General features: G+C 42.9%; 2 protein-coding genes across 2 annotated transcripts; one reads left to right on the forward strand and one right to left on the reverse strand.

Moving 5' to 3' along the window:
- Positions 1 to 1,014: 1,014 nt before the first annotated feature.
- Positions 1,015 to 3,594, forward strand: LOC135494977 (uncharacterized). The gene is made up of 5 exons (XM_064783351.1): positions 1,015 to 1,648; positions 2,463 to 2,537; positions 2,772 to 2,879; positions 3,102 to 3,185; positions 3,353 to 3,594. The coding sequence occupies exons 1-5, from the start codon at positions 1,168 to 1,170 to the stop codon at positions 3,592 to 3,594; spliced, it is 990 nt and encodes a 329-aa protein (XP_064639421.1). The 5' UTR covers positions 1,015 to 1,167.
- Positions 3,595 to 3,891: 297 nt separating this feature from the next.
- Positions 3,892 to 5,505, reverse strand: LOC135494976 (putative nuclease HARBI1). The gene is made up of 2 exons (XM_064783350.1): positions 4,761 to 5,505; positions 3,892 to 4,388 (listed from the first exon to the last, which is right to left on the reverse strand). The coding sequence occupies exons 1-2, from the start codon at positions 5,503 to 5,505 to the stop codon at positions 3,892 to 3,894; spliced, it is 1,242 nt and encodes a 413-aa protein (XP_064639420.1).
- Positions 5,506 to 12,614: the final 7,109 nt, after the last annotated feature.

Consider the following 12,614-nt stretch of genomic DNA (forward strand, 5'->3'; position numbering starts at 1 on the left):
AACTTGACACCTCAACCACTCCTTGCTAGTCATGTTAACAACACGGTGCAGAAAAACATTCTTTATAATCCAGTGAGGAAGAGTGACTTGCCTGCAGTTATGGAGACATCTGAACAGAGAGTGGACCAGGCTAGGAGTACTGCCTTAGTTACTACTCACGAGGAAACTACCTGTCCAGCCTCAGATATGTCAAACAAGCGTAAGCATATGGAAGTGAGTCAGTCAACACTTAACCCGGTTGCCAAAGTCTTTAAACCAGCGTCGAAATTGAGTTGTGGTAAAATTCCTTTGTCAATTGGTCACATCAAGTTTAAAGATACCAGTTTGTATGTCAGTGGAGAAGTCGTGGGGGTGCCCACAAATATTCTTCTCGACACTGGGGCAGGACTTACCTTGGTTAGTAACAGCCTGTGGAAGCAATCAAAGGAAACAGATGGAAAGGAACTGAAGAAGGTCGATGGGTGTTTACAATCTGCTACTGGAGATAAACTGAAGATATTAGGCATGGTTGACATAACCTTCCAACTTGGATCCTTGGAATTTGAACATCCGACAGTGGTTGTGGAGAATCTGACTCATGACTGCCTCTTAGGGAGCGATTTCTTTACAACCAATGATTGTGCAATCGATTATAAAACAGCGACGATGAGGATTGGTGAGAAGGAAGTACCACTCCGGAATCACCGTGAGGAGCCAAAGGTCTGCCGTGTTGTTCTGGGAAAACGAGTAACTATTCCTGCCAATACGGAGATGATTATTCCGGGGAAACTAGCCAAATCACCATCAAAAAGTCATTTGGTACCAGGACTAGTTGAAACAGGATATAACCAGCAAAGATTCACAACAGGAAGATCTCTGGCGTCTTCGGACCATGGTAAGGTGCCAGTGAGAGTAGCCAATTTCTCGGACAAGCCAGTGACAATACAGTCAAATCGAACAATTGGATGGTTTCATCCAGTGGAGGAGATCAGTGCTGCTGAGGGACTGGAGCAGTATCGGCGAAAGGATCTGGGGCCGGTTGCACAAAAGTTATGGTGATAAAAGTATGTTAGTTTATCTTTTTATGTTAAAGTCCCTAACTTAGCGTTAGCTAACATAACGCTAAAATTGAGTTTCACAAATCAATGTTAGGCCCAATGTTAACTAACGCTACTTTTAAGTAAATCAATGTTAGTTGCTAGGGACATTTCCCATAATGCATTTGGTCCTCATATTGAAAGCAAGACATGCAAGATGGCTGCCTCCATAGAGAATCATTCATCTCAAAAGACAAAAAGGGAGAGAAAACCAAATTTTTCACACTCAGAAGCCGAAGTTTTAGCCGATGTTGTCATAAATGAACTTGGGATCTTGCGATCCAAGTTTTCGTCAGATGTGACAAACAAAATGAAAAAAAACAAATGGGATGAAATTGCCCTAATGGTTAGTTCCTTGGGAGTGGCCACAAGGACCGGGGATAACTGCAGGGAAAAATGGAACCAGCAGCTTTCAAAGGCGAAAGAGATCCATTCCCTGCAGCAAAAACACCAGAGAGGGACTGGCGGAGGGGGAAAGATGCCACAGGCCGACCCTACACTGCAGAGAATAATAGAAACATTCGAAAAAGACGCAGCATTCAGAGGCATCACTGGTGGATTTGAGTCTGCAGGTAGGTACACCAGGCTCCGATTTAGCCTAATTAGGCCATAAAACGCTATCTACTTCTACCAGCATATATTTCTGAACATAGGCCTAAGCCTTACATAGGTCTAGATTTCATAGCCTGATGTCAATCTTCAAAAACATTGGTGGAATTAAGCTCAACTCGGCCCTACCCTGGCTAAGTTCAAAGTATGTCGTCTGGTGCCTGCATCGATATTGGCACTCTGCCAGCCATTTCTGTTGGACTTCCTGTGTGTATAGCGACCATGTGTACATGCTGACATGACAGTGCATGCATGCATTTTTCAAGCGGCCGAAAGTACCGCTTTTCATGACCGTCACTTAGAAATAGTACCATAGTAGTTGACTTCATAGCTCTATAAATCAAATTCATCAGCAGATAAGGTAGTTCAACTGCACAAAAGTACAGAAAATGTGGTTATTCGCTGCTCCAAATACGCGCTTGCAAATTTCCCGACTCCATATTTCTAAACGCACTGAGCATGCCCAGTAAGTGTATGGAACGCAAAGTTTGCAAATAGTACTATACAGGGTGAAACAGAAATAAGTTCCAATATAAATATTTTGTTAATACTTTTAATTTATTCAATAAGTCATGTGAATTACCTCAAAGAATTAACAAAATGATCGCAATTGTACACATTAGGCCTATTGTTAAGCTGACATCACCCTGTTTTAATGGAATATCCATAGAAATTTGGATTTTCAATGGATTTAATTAGAATTTATTGATTTTTCCCGCCAATTTATGTGATTCATTCCCTTTAAACTTTAAAACTTTCATTTGTGAATATTTTCAGTAACCACACCTATAAAGGCTACAGCAGCAGTCTCCCTCCCTGTTACATTACCTGATCTGGCTGGTTGGACTCCTGGTAAGTTTAATTTAAAGGTGCTGGAAGCTCGATGATAAATATGCCCATGTCAATTAAGAGCCGAGTATTTCTTAGACTATGATACATTACATTGGTACCGGTATACAATGGAAGAAATACAAGTAGGCCTACTGAGAAACAGAAAGCGACTGTAGTGACCCGGTTAGACATCATGCGTCTTTAATTTAGAAATAGTAAAATTATTTTTTATGATAATTTCATTTAATTTTTCAGTAAATCAAGCTGCAGATGTTGATGTCGACTGCTCAGATGCAGTGGTTGTGGCAACCTTTGATCGTCAACCACACGAAACACACATAGAGGGAGCCACAATAATTCTTGGTATGCTATTAGATACAGGTTCGGTCTTTCAGTAGGCTATTAGGCCCGGGGTCTAATACTGCATCGATGCTGATAGCCTGGCCCACACCTCATATATCAAGGCATTTGCATTTTGGATATTTGAATCTATATTTGCCAGAGTTTTGGTTGCAAAACATTTTGTGACCTTTCGTGATTTGATATTTATCATCATATAGGCCGAACTGTCATTTTTTATTCTAGATTCTCAACAGACGATGACAGCCACTGCAATGACTGCCCCAAAATCTCCAGCCAAAAAGAAGGCCAAACTGTGCAAAGTCACTGGTGAGTAGTTGGGACTCTAGAATGGCGAAAGCCTTTCTTGATTTTAAGCAGTCCCTACATGAATCAATCAAATGTGCTAAAATGAGCTCTGGCCGTTCACAAAGTGACAAAATTGAAGTGCTGTGTGATCCATTTAACCCGTCATAATTTGTTTCATTCTCTCCTAGGTGCCAGGAAAGCACATGCGAAGGGTCTGCTGACAGACGCCATGTGCCGACAGAAGACTCAGCAGGATGTATTTAACATGCAGCTTGAGGTCCTTGAGGCAACTCTTGTTACGCAGAAGGCCACAACACGTACTCAGGAAGTTCTTCAGAAAGAGGCTGGCCTTCGAATAGAAAAGCTACAGCTGGAGATTGCTCTGCTGAAGGAAAAGGAGTTCTTGGGTCTGTCGGGCATTGAACTGTAAATTTATGTGTAAATAGTATCTATGTTTATAGGATTTGAATTTTTTAAATATTAAATATATTAAATAGTAAATATATAGTAAATATCAAGTTATTTAAAACACAAAGGGAATGTATCAAAATTAGAAGCTACAGTGTCAGTGACATGATGAAAATGTTATGGTATATTTCTTACGCGAGTGTTGATTATGCAATACATATAGTTATAGTTTTTAAGTTTGAAATTGGAAAATTCACTGGCTGTAGCTTCCACTGTTTTGATATATCCCCTCACTCAGGTTGCAGTGGATCACAGTCAATTAAGCAAAGTAGCGATTGGCGAGGTAGTCCCTGTAAACACTGCCAGAGTTTGGGCCAGCATACTCCTCATCATCATCTTCATCATCTTCTTCGTCATCACTGTCGTCGTCTTCTGGCCGGGGGTCACGTTCTCCTCTCATCTTTGCAATATTATGCAGGACAAAACAGGCAGAGATGATCTTAACTACACGGTCTGGCTGCATACGAATCTCCCCATGGAGAACATGGAACCTCCTCTTTAACACTCCAAAGGCATGTTCTATCCTCACTCTTGTGGCACATAAGGAAGTGTTCAATCTCTGCTGGGCTTCTGTTGTGGGTGCTCCGTACGGGACGATGAGATACGGCATACAAGGGTATCCACTATCTCCTAGCAACAGTCCATCTTCACCTCTGGGGTTTGTCAGTTCCAGGTGCTCTTTAAGGTCACTGTTCCTCCAAATAAAGGCATCATGGGTTGCCCCTGGCCAACGTGCAACTACATTGGTGAATTTTCCTGAAAAGGAAATGTATCATTTTAGTTAGGAGGGCTATTGATCATTATTACACGACCACTCCGTATTTTATTATATATTCAACATATTTCAGCATCAACAAGTTTCTATGCAATTAACGATGAAAAAATACAAAAACTATGCGTATTCTATCTTTATGAGCAACAGTGTACAAGAGATAATTTTTGCATAAATGGCATTCCATATGTTTTGTTGGTCAGGCAATCATGGAATTGGTCAACGTTCGTTTACCAAAAAAGGCATGTCAGTCATGGTGCATGTCATGATGTCGAGGATGTGGCGCTTGTTGTGATATCATGGATATTGGCCCTAGTATTTAGCATGTTTTCAGGTATAATTATAAAAGTAATTACCCTTATCGTCAACCACTGCTTGCACGTTGATGGAGTGATATCCCTTCCTGTTTACAAAAGATGCTTCGTAGGCTGGAGCTGGAGGAACTTGCGCGGGTTGTTCTGCTTCTTCCATGGCTTCGCCTTCGCGATCTGCAGGCATGGGCAGTGCAGGTGCATGTGCAGGATCAGGAGCATGTAGGCCTATCTGGTCATCTCGCATCTCCTGGTCATTCTCAGCAGCATTGGCTGGTTCTGGGATGTGATCAGCATCAGGACGTGGCTCACTGGGGCATATTATTCTGATGTGCGTGCCGTCGATGCATCCCAATACTTTGGGAAAATGTGCGATCGCATAGAATCCAGCTTGAATTCGACGCCTCTCCTCCACCGACTGGGGCCACACAATAAAATCGTCCCGTGCAGCATCTAACAGGCCAGCCACCCTGTGCACCACACGACTTACACTCGCTTTGTCTACACCGAAAGTGTCCCCAATAACTTCAAAGAAAGCTCCAGATGCAAAATAACGGAGAGCAATCAAGACTTGCACCTCAGGCGAAATTGCATGGCTTCTGTTGGTCGCACTTTCAATGTCCTCCCTGAGCATATCAACTATCAAAACAATGGTGTCTCTGCAAAAACGGTATCTTTTAAAAAGTTTTTTGTCATTGAAGAACTCCAAGTGGTTGATTCTTTCTCTAAAATGCCGTGGAGCTTGAAATAATGGCTGGAAAGCCACAAACAGGGCCTGGTTGTCCACCATTTTGTTTCAACTAACTCCAAAATAGGGATTTATCTTGGGGTTAGGAGGTCAGTTAAAGTTAGCGTTAACTTAACGCTACTTTTAAATAATTTTCTTTCTTGCAACCCAAATTAACTTTTTGGAGTTAAGTTAACGCCAAGATAAACTAACAGTGATTTTTAACTATTTTTTTCTTTTGTGCAACCGGCCCCTGGACTTCAAGCCACCGAAGAAAACGAAACGATCAAGACGCCCGAAAAAACCAGAGAGTATTTCACTGGACACTAAAGTGCCTGTCAGTGAGCAGAAAAAGCCACAGGTTAACATTGCGAACATTAAGACGGTGGATAACTCTGAGTCTGACAATAATTGCAAGGATAAGTCTTCAATTTCCTGTGAGGTTCCTGATAATGAGGCTGCACAAGCCCGGTTAGAAAAGCTTCTGGAAAAACTGGAGATAAAGGATCTTGACATAACCGTGGAACAAAGAGAAGTAGTGACAGATCTTATCGCAAGACATCAATATGTTTTCTCTATGGGAGATTTCGACTTGGGAAAGACCACTGTCATACAGCATACCATCGACACAGGAGATGCGGTGCCGATCAAGCAGCGAGCAAGACGTGAACCTCCACATAAGGAACACTTTGTTAAGGACACAGTCAAGGAACTATTCAATCGAGACCTGCTCAAGAAGTCAGATAGCCCTTGGAGCTCTCCGATCGTTCTGGCCAAGAAAGCTGATGGCTCATACAGATTATGTGTGGATTACCGGAAACTTAATTCAGTGACAGTCAAATCAGCACAGCCATTAGCTCGAATAGATGATACTCTGAACAAACTTTCGGGGGCCAAGTTCTTCTCTACTCTAGATTGCGCCAGTGGCTATTGGCAAGTGGGTATGTCACCTGAGGATCAGGCCAAGACATCGTTTGTGACGGGAGTAGACCAATATGAATGGAAAGTGATGCCATTTGGTTTAACAGGAGCCCCTGCAACGTTCACACGCATGATGAACACAGTCCTGGGAGGACTGGACTTCTGTTTGGTTTACCTCGATGATATCATTGTTCATTCATCCAGTTTTGAAGAACACATGAGTCAGCTGGATCAAGTATTCACACACCTGGAAGCAGCCAATCTGAAGTTAAAACCAAGCAAGTGTAAACTTTTCCGAGAGATGGTGAAATTCCTTAGCCACATTGTGAACACTGGAGGCATATCAACAGATCCAGAGAAGGTTGAGAAAGTAAAAAATTGGCCTACTCCAACTTGTGTGTCAGAAATTCGTTCGTTCATGGGTCTTGCGACGTACTATCAAAAGTTTGTCCCAGACTTCGCTCAAATTGCCTCTCCATTGCACAATTTGACAAAGAAGGGTGTGCAATTCGCGTGGTCGGAGCAGTGCGAGAAATCTTTTCAGACATTGAAGGAGAAGCTGATAACTTCACCGATACTGGCCTATCCAGATTTCAGCAAGGACGCCGGATCTTTCATTCTGGATACAGATGCAAGCGATTTTGCCATAGGAGCAGTTTTGTCACAAAGGCAGAGAGATGGAACAGAGAAGGTCATAGCCTATGGGAGTAAAAGTCTACAAGGAGGTGAAATGAATTACTGTACAACAAGGAGAGAAATGTTAGCATTTGTTACATTTGCAGAGCACTTCCGGTACTTTCTGCTTGGGAAGCAATTTCACGTGCGGGTGGATAATATGGCATTGAGATGGCTGTTGAACTTCAAGGAACCTTCAGGACAAATTGCGAGATGGCTAGAAAGGTTAGCAGAGTTTGACTACGTCATCGAACATCGGCCAGGAGTAAAACATGGTAATGCTGATGCATTGTCTAGGAGACCAAAGAAAGTTCGGCAACATGGAGATTGTCCATCCTGTGGACCCACAGACCGACCAGCACCTCCAATGGTTAACATAGTGCAACTAAAAACTTCTTTAGACATCCCGGAACTAACGATTGATGAGATCAGGAAAGCTCAGAAGGAAGATCCAGATATTTGGGCCATTCGACAACATATTGCTGAGACGACGGAGAAACCATCACAGAAGGCACTACAGTCATGTAGCTCTCTCCAGCGAGCTATTTGGGCTCAGCATGGTCTACTGGAAATAAAGGACGGGATCCTATACTTGAAAAGCCAGGGCAAACTCCGACTAGTTCTTCCTCAATCCTGCATTGCCACAGTCGTCAAGGAATTACACCAAGGTTATGCTGGTGCCCATCTTGGAGTACAAAAGACTGTCTGGAAAGTGAAACAGCGCTGTTGGCTCCCAGGACTGAAGAAAAATGTAATACATTTCATTCGTTCTTGTGAAACTTGTCAGAAGTGCAAATCCGGAAAGCGCACTAAAGCCGACTTACAGAGTATTCCAGTTGGTCGTAGAAACCAACGAATTGACATTGACATCGTAGGACCAATCAACCCACCATCAAGGAAAGGAAACCGATACATTCTCGTGGCCCAGGATGCTTTCACAAAATGGCCCGAGGCGTGGCCTATCAGGAATCAGAAGGCTACAACATGTGCTAAGGTGCTGGTGAATGAATATGTTTGCAGATTTGGTACTCCAGAGAACCTTCACTCGGATCAGGGGACTAACTTTGAATCCAAAGTATTCAAGAAAATGTGCAAACTACTGAATATTCATAAATCCAGGACCACAGCTTACCATCCGCAATGTAATGGACAGGTTGAAAATTTCAATGGATCCTTGAAAAGAATGCTGACTACTATGGTGGACGAGGAGGGTAGGGACTGGGATAACCACCTTCCAGCTTCCCTAATGGCCTTTCGTTCAGGAATTCAAGCTTCGACCTTAGAGACCCCAGCTGCGATGACCTTTGGTGAAGAAATGAACCTTCCACTGGACCTCGTCCTTGGAACATCTAGTACATCAGACAATGAGACTGAGTCAACGAAGTATGTTTCGGATCTCCGGAAAATGATAGAGCGTGCAAACCGAAGGGTACGGGAAAATTTGAAGATAGCGCAGAGACGTCAAAGGACCCACTATGACAGAAATTCGAAGTCCTCATCTTTTAAACCGGGAGACCAGGTTCTAGTCAGAAACCATTTTGTGAAAGTCGATGAGGTTTCCAAGTTCCATAAACCATGGAAGGGACCATTTGAGGTTTTGCAGAAGTTGTCCGAGGTTAACTTCAAGTTATTTCCACTGGGAGGATCCAAGAGGCACTCCAAGGTAGTTCATCTCAACAATATGAAAGCATTTTATACGGGGAAAGATAGGGAGCAGCTAAATGAGATAGGATTAGTAGGGAAAACTTCAAGAGAAACTGCATTAGATTCTCACGAGGTGGAGTCCGATTTGGAATCTTCCCCTATTAAGTCTACTCAACTCACTGATAGTCCTTCTTCCGAGGATGGTTCGGACATCGAACATGAAGAGAAGCAGTCTACACGTACATTACGACCCCGCAAGAACATCTTGAAGCCGGCGCGTTTTGGAATTGATTGCTGCAGCCTTCATCAGATGCAACAGGAAATCATCAAGAAGAAGAAGAAACATTGGCTGAAGAAAGGCAGTAAACTACGCAGGTTTGGCTGTCAGGATAGCATCAATAGTTAGTCAAGATGGAACCCCTGGTCTCCTCTCAACGCTTTGTTAGAGATGGAGGCTTGTGCCGCTTTGGTCACAATGTAGGTTACTAATGAGGCCGTTTTCTTTCTTTTCCTATCGTTTCAGATGGAGTCCGTTATCAATCTAGATGGTTTGCCGCATGATGTGAAAGAGGCAAAGTCTGAAGTTACAAAGGCCCTATATTCGTTTGTTCATCGAAGACTCCGGTTTCGTCAGGAGGTGGACATTCCTTTTATTGAATTGGAGCGATTGATAGAAATATCCACATCAAATGTTGTCGACGTAAAACTCACTCTCACCAGTGCAGTGATCCAAACATTTAAAATGCTGATTTTCCGGATCCGTCCTAGCTGGAATGTCCAGATGAAAGCTATTAATGAAGTGGTAACCCTTGTCATCACGTTTCTTAAAGAAAGAGGTGTCAGTGATTTGAAAATTAATGATGTTAGAGATCGAGTACGTGTGCTGCAAGATAGAGTTAGGGAGAACAATTCCGCTGGGAAGCAGCGTCCGCCGATTTTGCTTCTCGGGGACTCCATGTTTGTCAAGACCAAGCCATCGTCAGATCTGTTTCCATTAGCTTTTTCAGGGCAGACGGCAGAAGGGTTGAGAGTGATGTTGAAGAGCATTCAACCCAGACTAAATATCAGCGATGTTGTCATCACCCACGGGCTTAACCACACTAACGACTATGGGGAGCCGGAAGAAGACGTGATCATCATCAGAGATTTTCTTATACAACATTACCCCATGGCCCGCATTTTTCATCTTCAACTACCAGTGTCCCCAAAGGTGGCGAGAAGTGATGGTATGATGAGACGTGCACTGCGATTTAATGGAATGATGCAACGAGTTGGATTCCAGTCCATTCCTCATCCGATGCTGAATAGATACGGATTTGACCATGATCAGTTCCACTACTCCAAGATCGGGAGGACCACCGTCGAGAGGCAGATTGTGCAGTATGTCAGGGGACAATAATCAAGTACGAATGGGCCGGAGACCCCTTCTCCCGACGATTTGTAGGGAGGGGAGGGGAGTACCGCATTGGATACTCTTTGGCGCCCATTTCGTTACGTCATTATAAATTTGCTGAACAATTATATTCCTTCATGTTGAATTTTACAGTCATTATATAATTGTAGTGTTTGGGGAGGGTTAATTGCAAGTAGTTTTGTGTAAATAATAAGTGAATTTTTATTTGAGCAATGGTATTATGTAGATTCTAGTCATGTAAACCACTGTAAGTTTAATAGTTAGTAAGGTGGTAATTTAGGATTATAGATATAGATATTGTGTTCATTGTGTACAGGCGATGTATATAGATTGAGGTGTGGTTACAGATACCGTTAGTTTGAAATAATCTTCGTAGGAATCACTAAATTTTGTATAGAATATTAAGTATCACTAATTATATCATCCAGTGCCTATGTGGTCGCTACCATGTTTAGTTTCCATAAGAATTTGATGGTCAGAGTAACTCTGACCAATTTTTGAAGGGGATGGTGTGGTGATCTCGGTCTTGACGGCACCGTTGCTAACTGTTGCGAACTGTTGCTACGCAGGGTGACGTCATCACCGGGTTTGGCGCATCCTCCTCATGTGACGTATGTCGATGAAGCCGACGTCTTCGGGCGACGTCGGGCGGTCACGGCAGGGGATTGTTGAAAAATGTATGTACGTTGTTGGAAGAAAAAGGCGGAAGGAGAGCGCACGAAATAAAAAAGAGAGACACCGTATTTGAGCCGTTTTATGGCATTTATTACAAGAAGAGTAGCGGAAGATTATTACACAGTGATGGTTCCATTGTGGGAATAGTGAGTCCAGCTTTGTCTTTTCAAAAGCGTGCAGCCAATGCTCCTGAAGGCATATAATATCAGAGTCACCCAGCTGGCTGTTCACAAAGGCATGATTGGCGACGGCCCCCTCTACATTGAAAGTAACGAACTTGAGGTTCCTGGATCCTGCTGGCTGTCAGCTACTTGCGAAAGTCTGTTCCAGACTAACCTTGCCATTTTGCGTGGGCTCCTTAGTTCTGCGGGTTATGCCACCATGGGTACTTATGGGTTTAGCAGTGCAAAGATCCGATTCTATGCAGGTGTCTTTCTCCCCGCTCTCTGACCTTGGTAGTATTGGTTGGTTTATGGCTTTATCCTGACTTTCTAAGTATGGACTTGGACGGGTCGCTCATCTTTGACCGCTAGGGTGCAGTATGTCGCTCACCCGAACTTTTTACGCAACTTTTGCTAAATGGAGCTAGTTCTAGTTTGTGATTCATTTTGATACTTCAGATTTGGGTAGTAGACCAAAATAGCTCAGTCGTCAGTGTGGTTTTAAGCAGGAAAAACGTATTTGTTTCTCTTAAAGTGCCTTTTTTGGACGGGTGTGTGCGATTGTTTTGTTTATGTCACGTGACCTCGACCATGTCGACACAAAATTGAAATAAACCACCCTTTTCTGTCATTATTTAGGACGGACATTTATCTAATAAAAATATTAATATAATTGGCCAATTTCTTAGGCATATGTAGCGAATTCCCATGAAGATTTAAATTAATTTAAATTTAATTTAAATTAATTTCAACCAATGGGATAGCAACCACCACCGGAAGATCGCGGACAAATCGGTAAACTCAACGGAGTTAATTCAGAAAAAAACCAAAAAAAATTGTTTGTAGGATATACAATAGTTACTCTCTTTATTTCTCATCATTCATTTACATTATATACTCCCGCACACACGTGTATCTTAAGAGCACCTCCTAAAGGGGGGCTTAATATGTAAAGTCAAGGACTTGGTGAGCCCCCCCTTTAGGTCGGGGGAGCACCCCCGAACCCCCCTACGATAGCGTAACGTTTTTACCCAGTACAATGGAGGGGAAACCCCCCAACCCCCCCCGGCCCCCCAAACCCCCCCAAACCCCCATGTTGGGACCATCCATAGTTCCTTCCGACACATTTCTGTTTTGGTAATGTAATACATTGTGATTGTCCTTATTCACGGGAATCGGGCGTTTCCAGTGATATACGACACAAATGGGTTGTCCTCATGCATTCACTTTGGAAACGCATTTTAAAATAGATGTTACGTCCTGTTAGTGTTATTGGGGCACGTCATCATCGCGTACATTTGGGAAAAACTCCCTAACGAGACCTGAGCAGACGGCTGAATGTAGTTTAATTACTGACCGCTAGGGTGCAGTATGTCGCTCACCCGAATTTTTCACGCAACTTTTGCTAAATAGAGCTAGTTCTAGTTTGTGATTCATTTTGATACTTCAGAATTGGGCAGTAGACCAATATAACTTAGTCGTCAGTGTGGTTTTAAGCTGGAAAAACGTATTTGTTTTTCTTAAAGTGCCTTTTTTGGACGGGTGTGCGCGATTGTTTTGTTTATGTCACGTGACCTCGACCATGGCGACACAAAATTGAAATAAACCACCCTTTTCTGTCATTATTTTGGACGGATATTTCTCTAACAAAAATATTAATATAATTGGCCAATTTCTTAGGC

The sequence above is a fragment of the Lineus longissimus genome, chromosome 10 (assembly GCF_910592395.1).
Source record: "Lineus longissimus chromosome 10, tnLinLong1.2, whole genome shotgun sequence".
Taxonomy (NCBI): Eukaryota; Metazoa; Nemertea; class Pilidiophora; order Heteronemertea; family Lineidae; genus Lineus; species Lineus longissimus.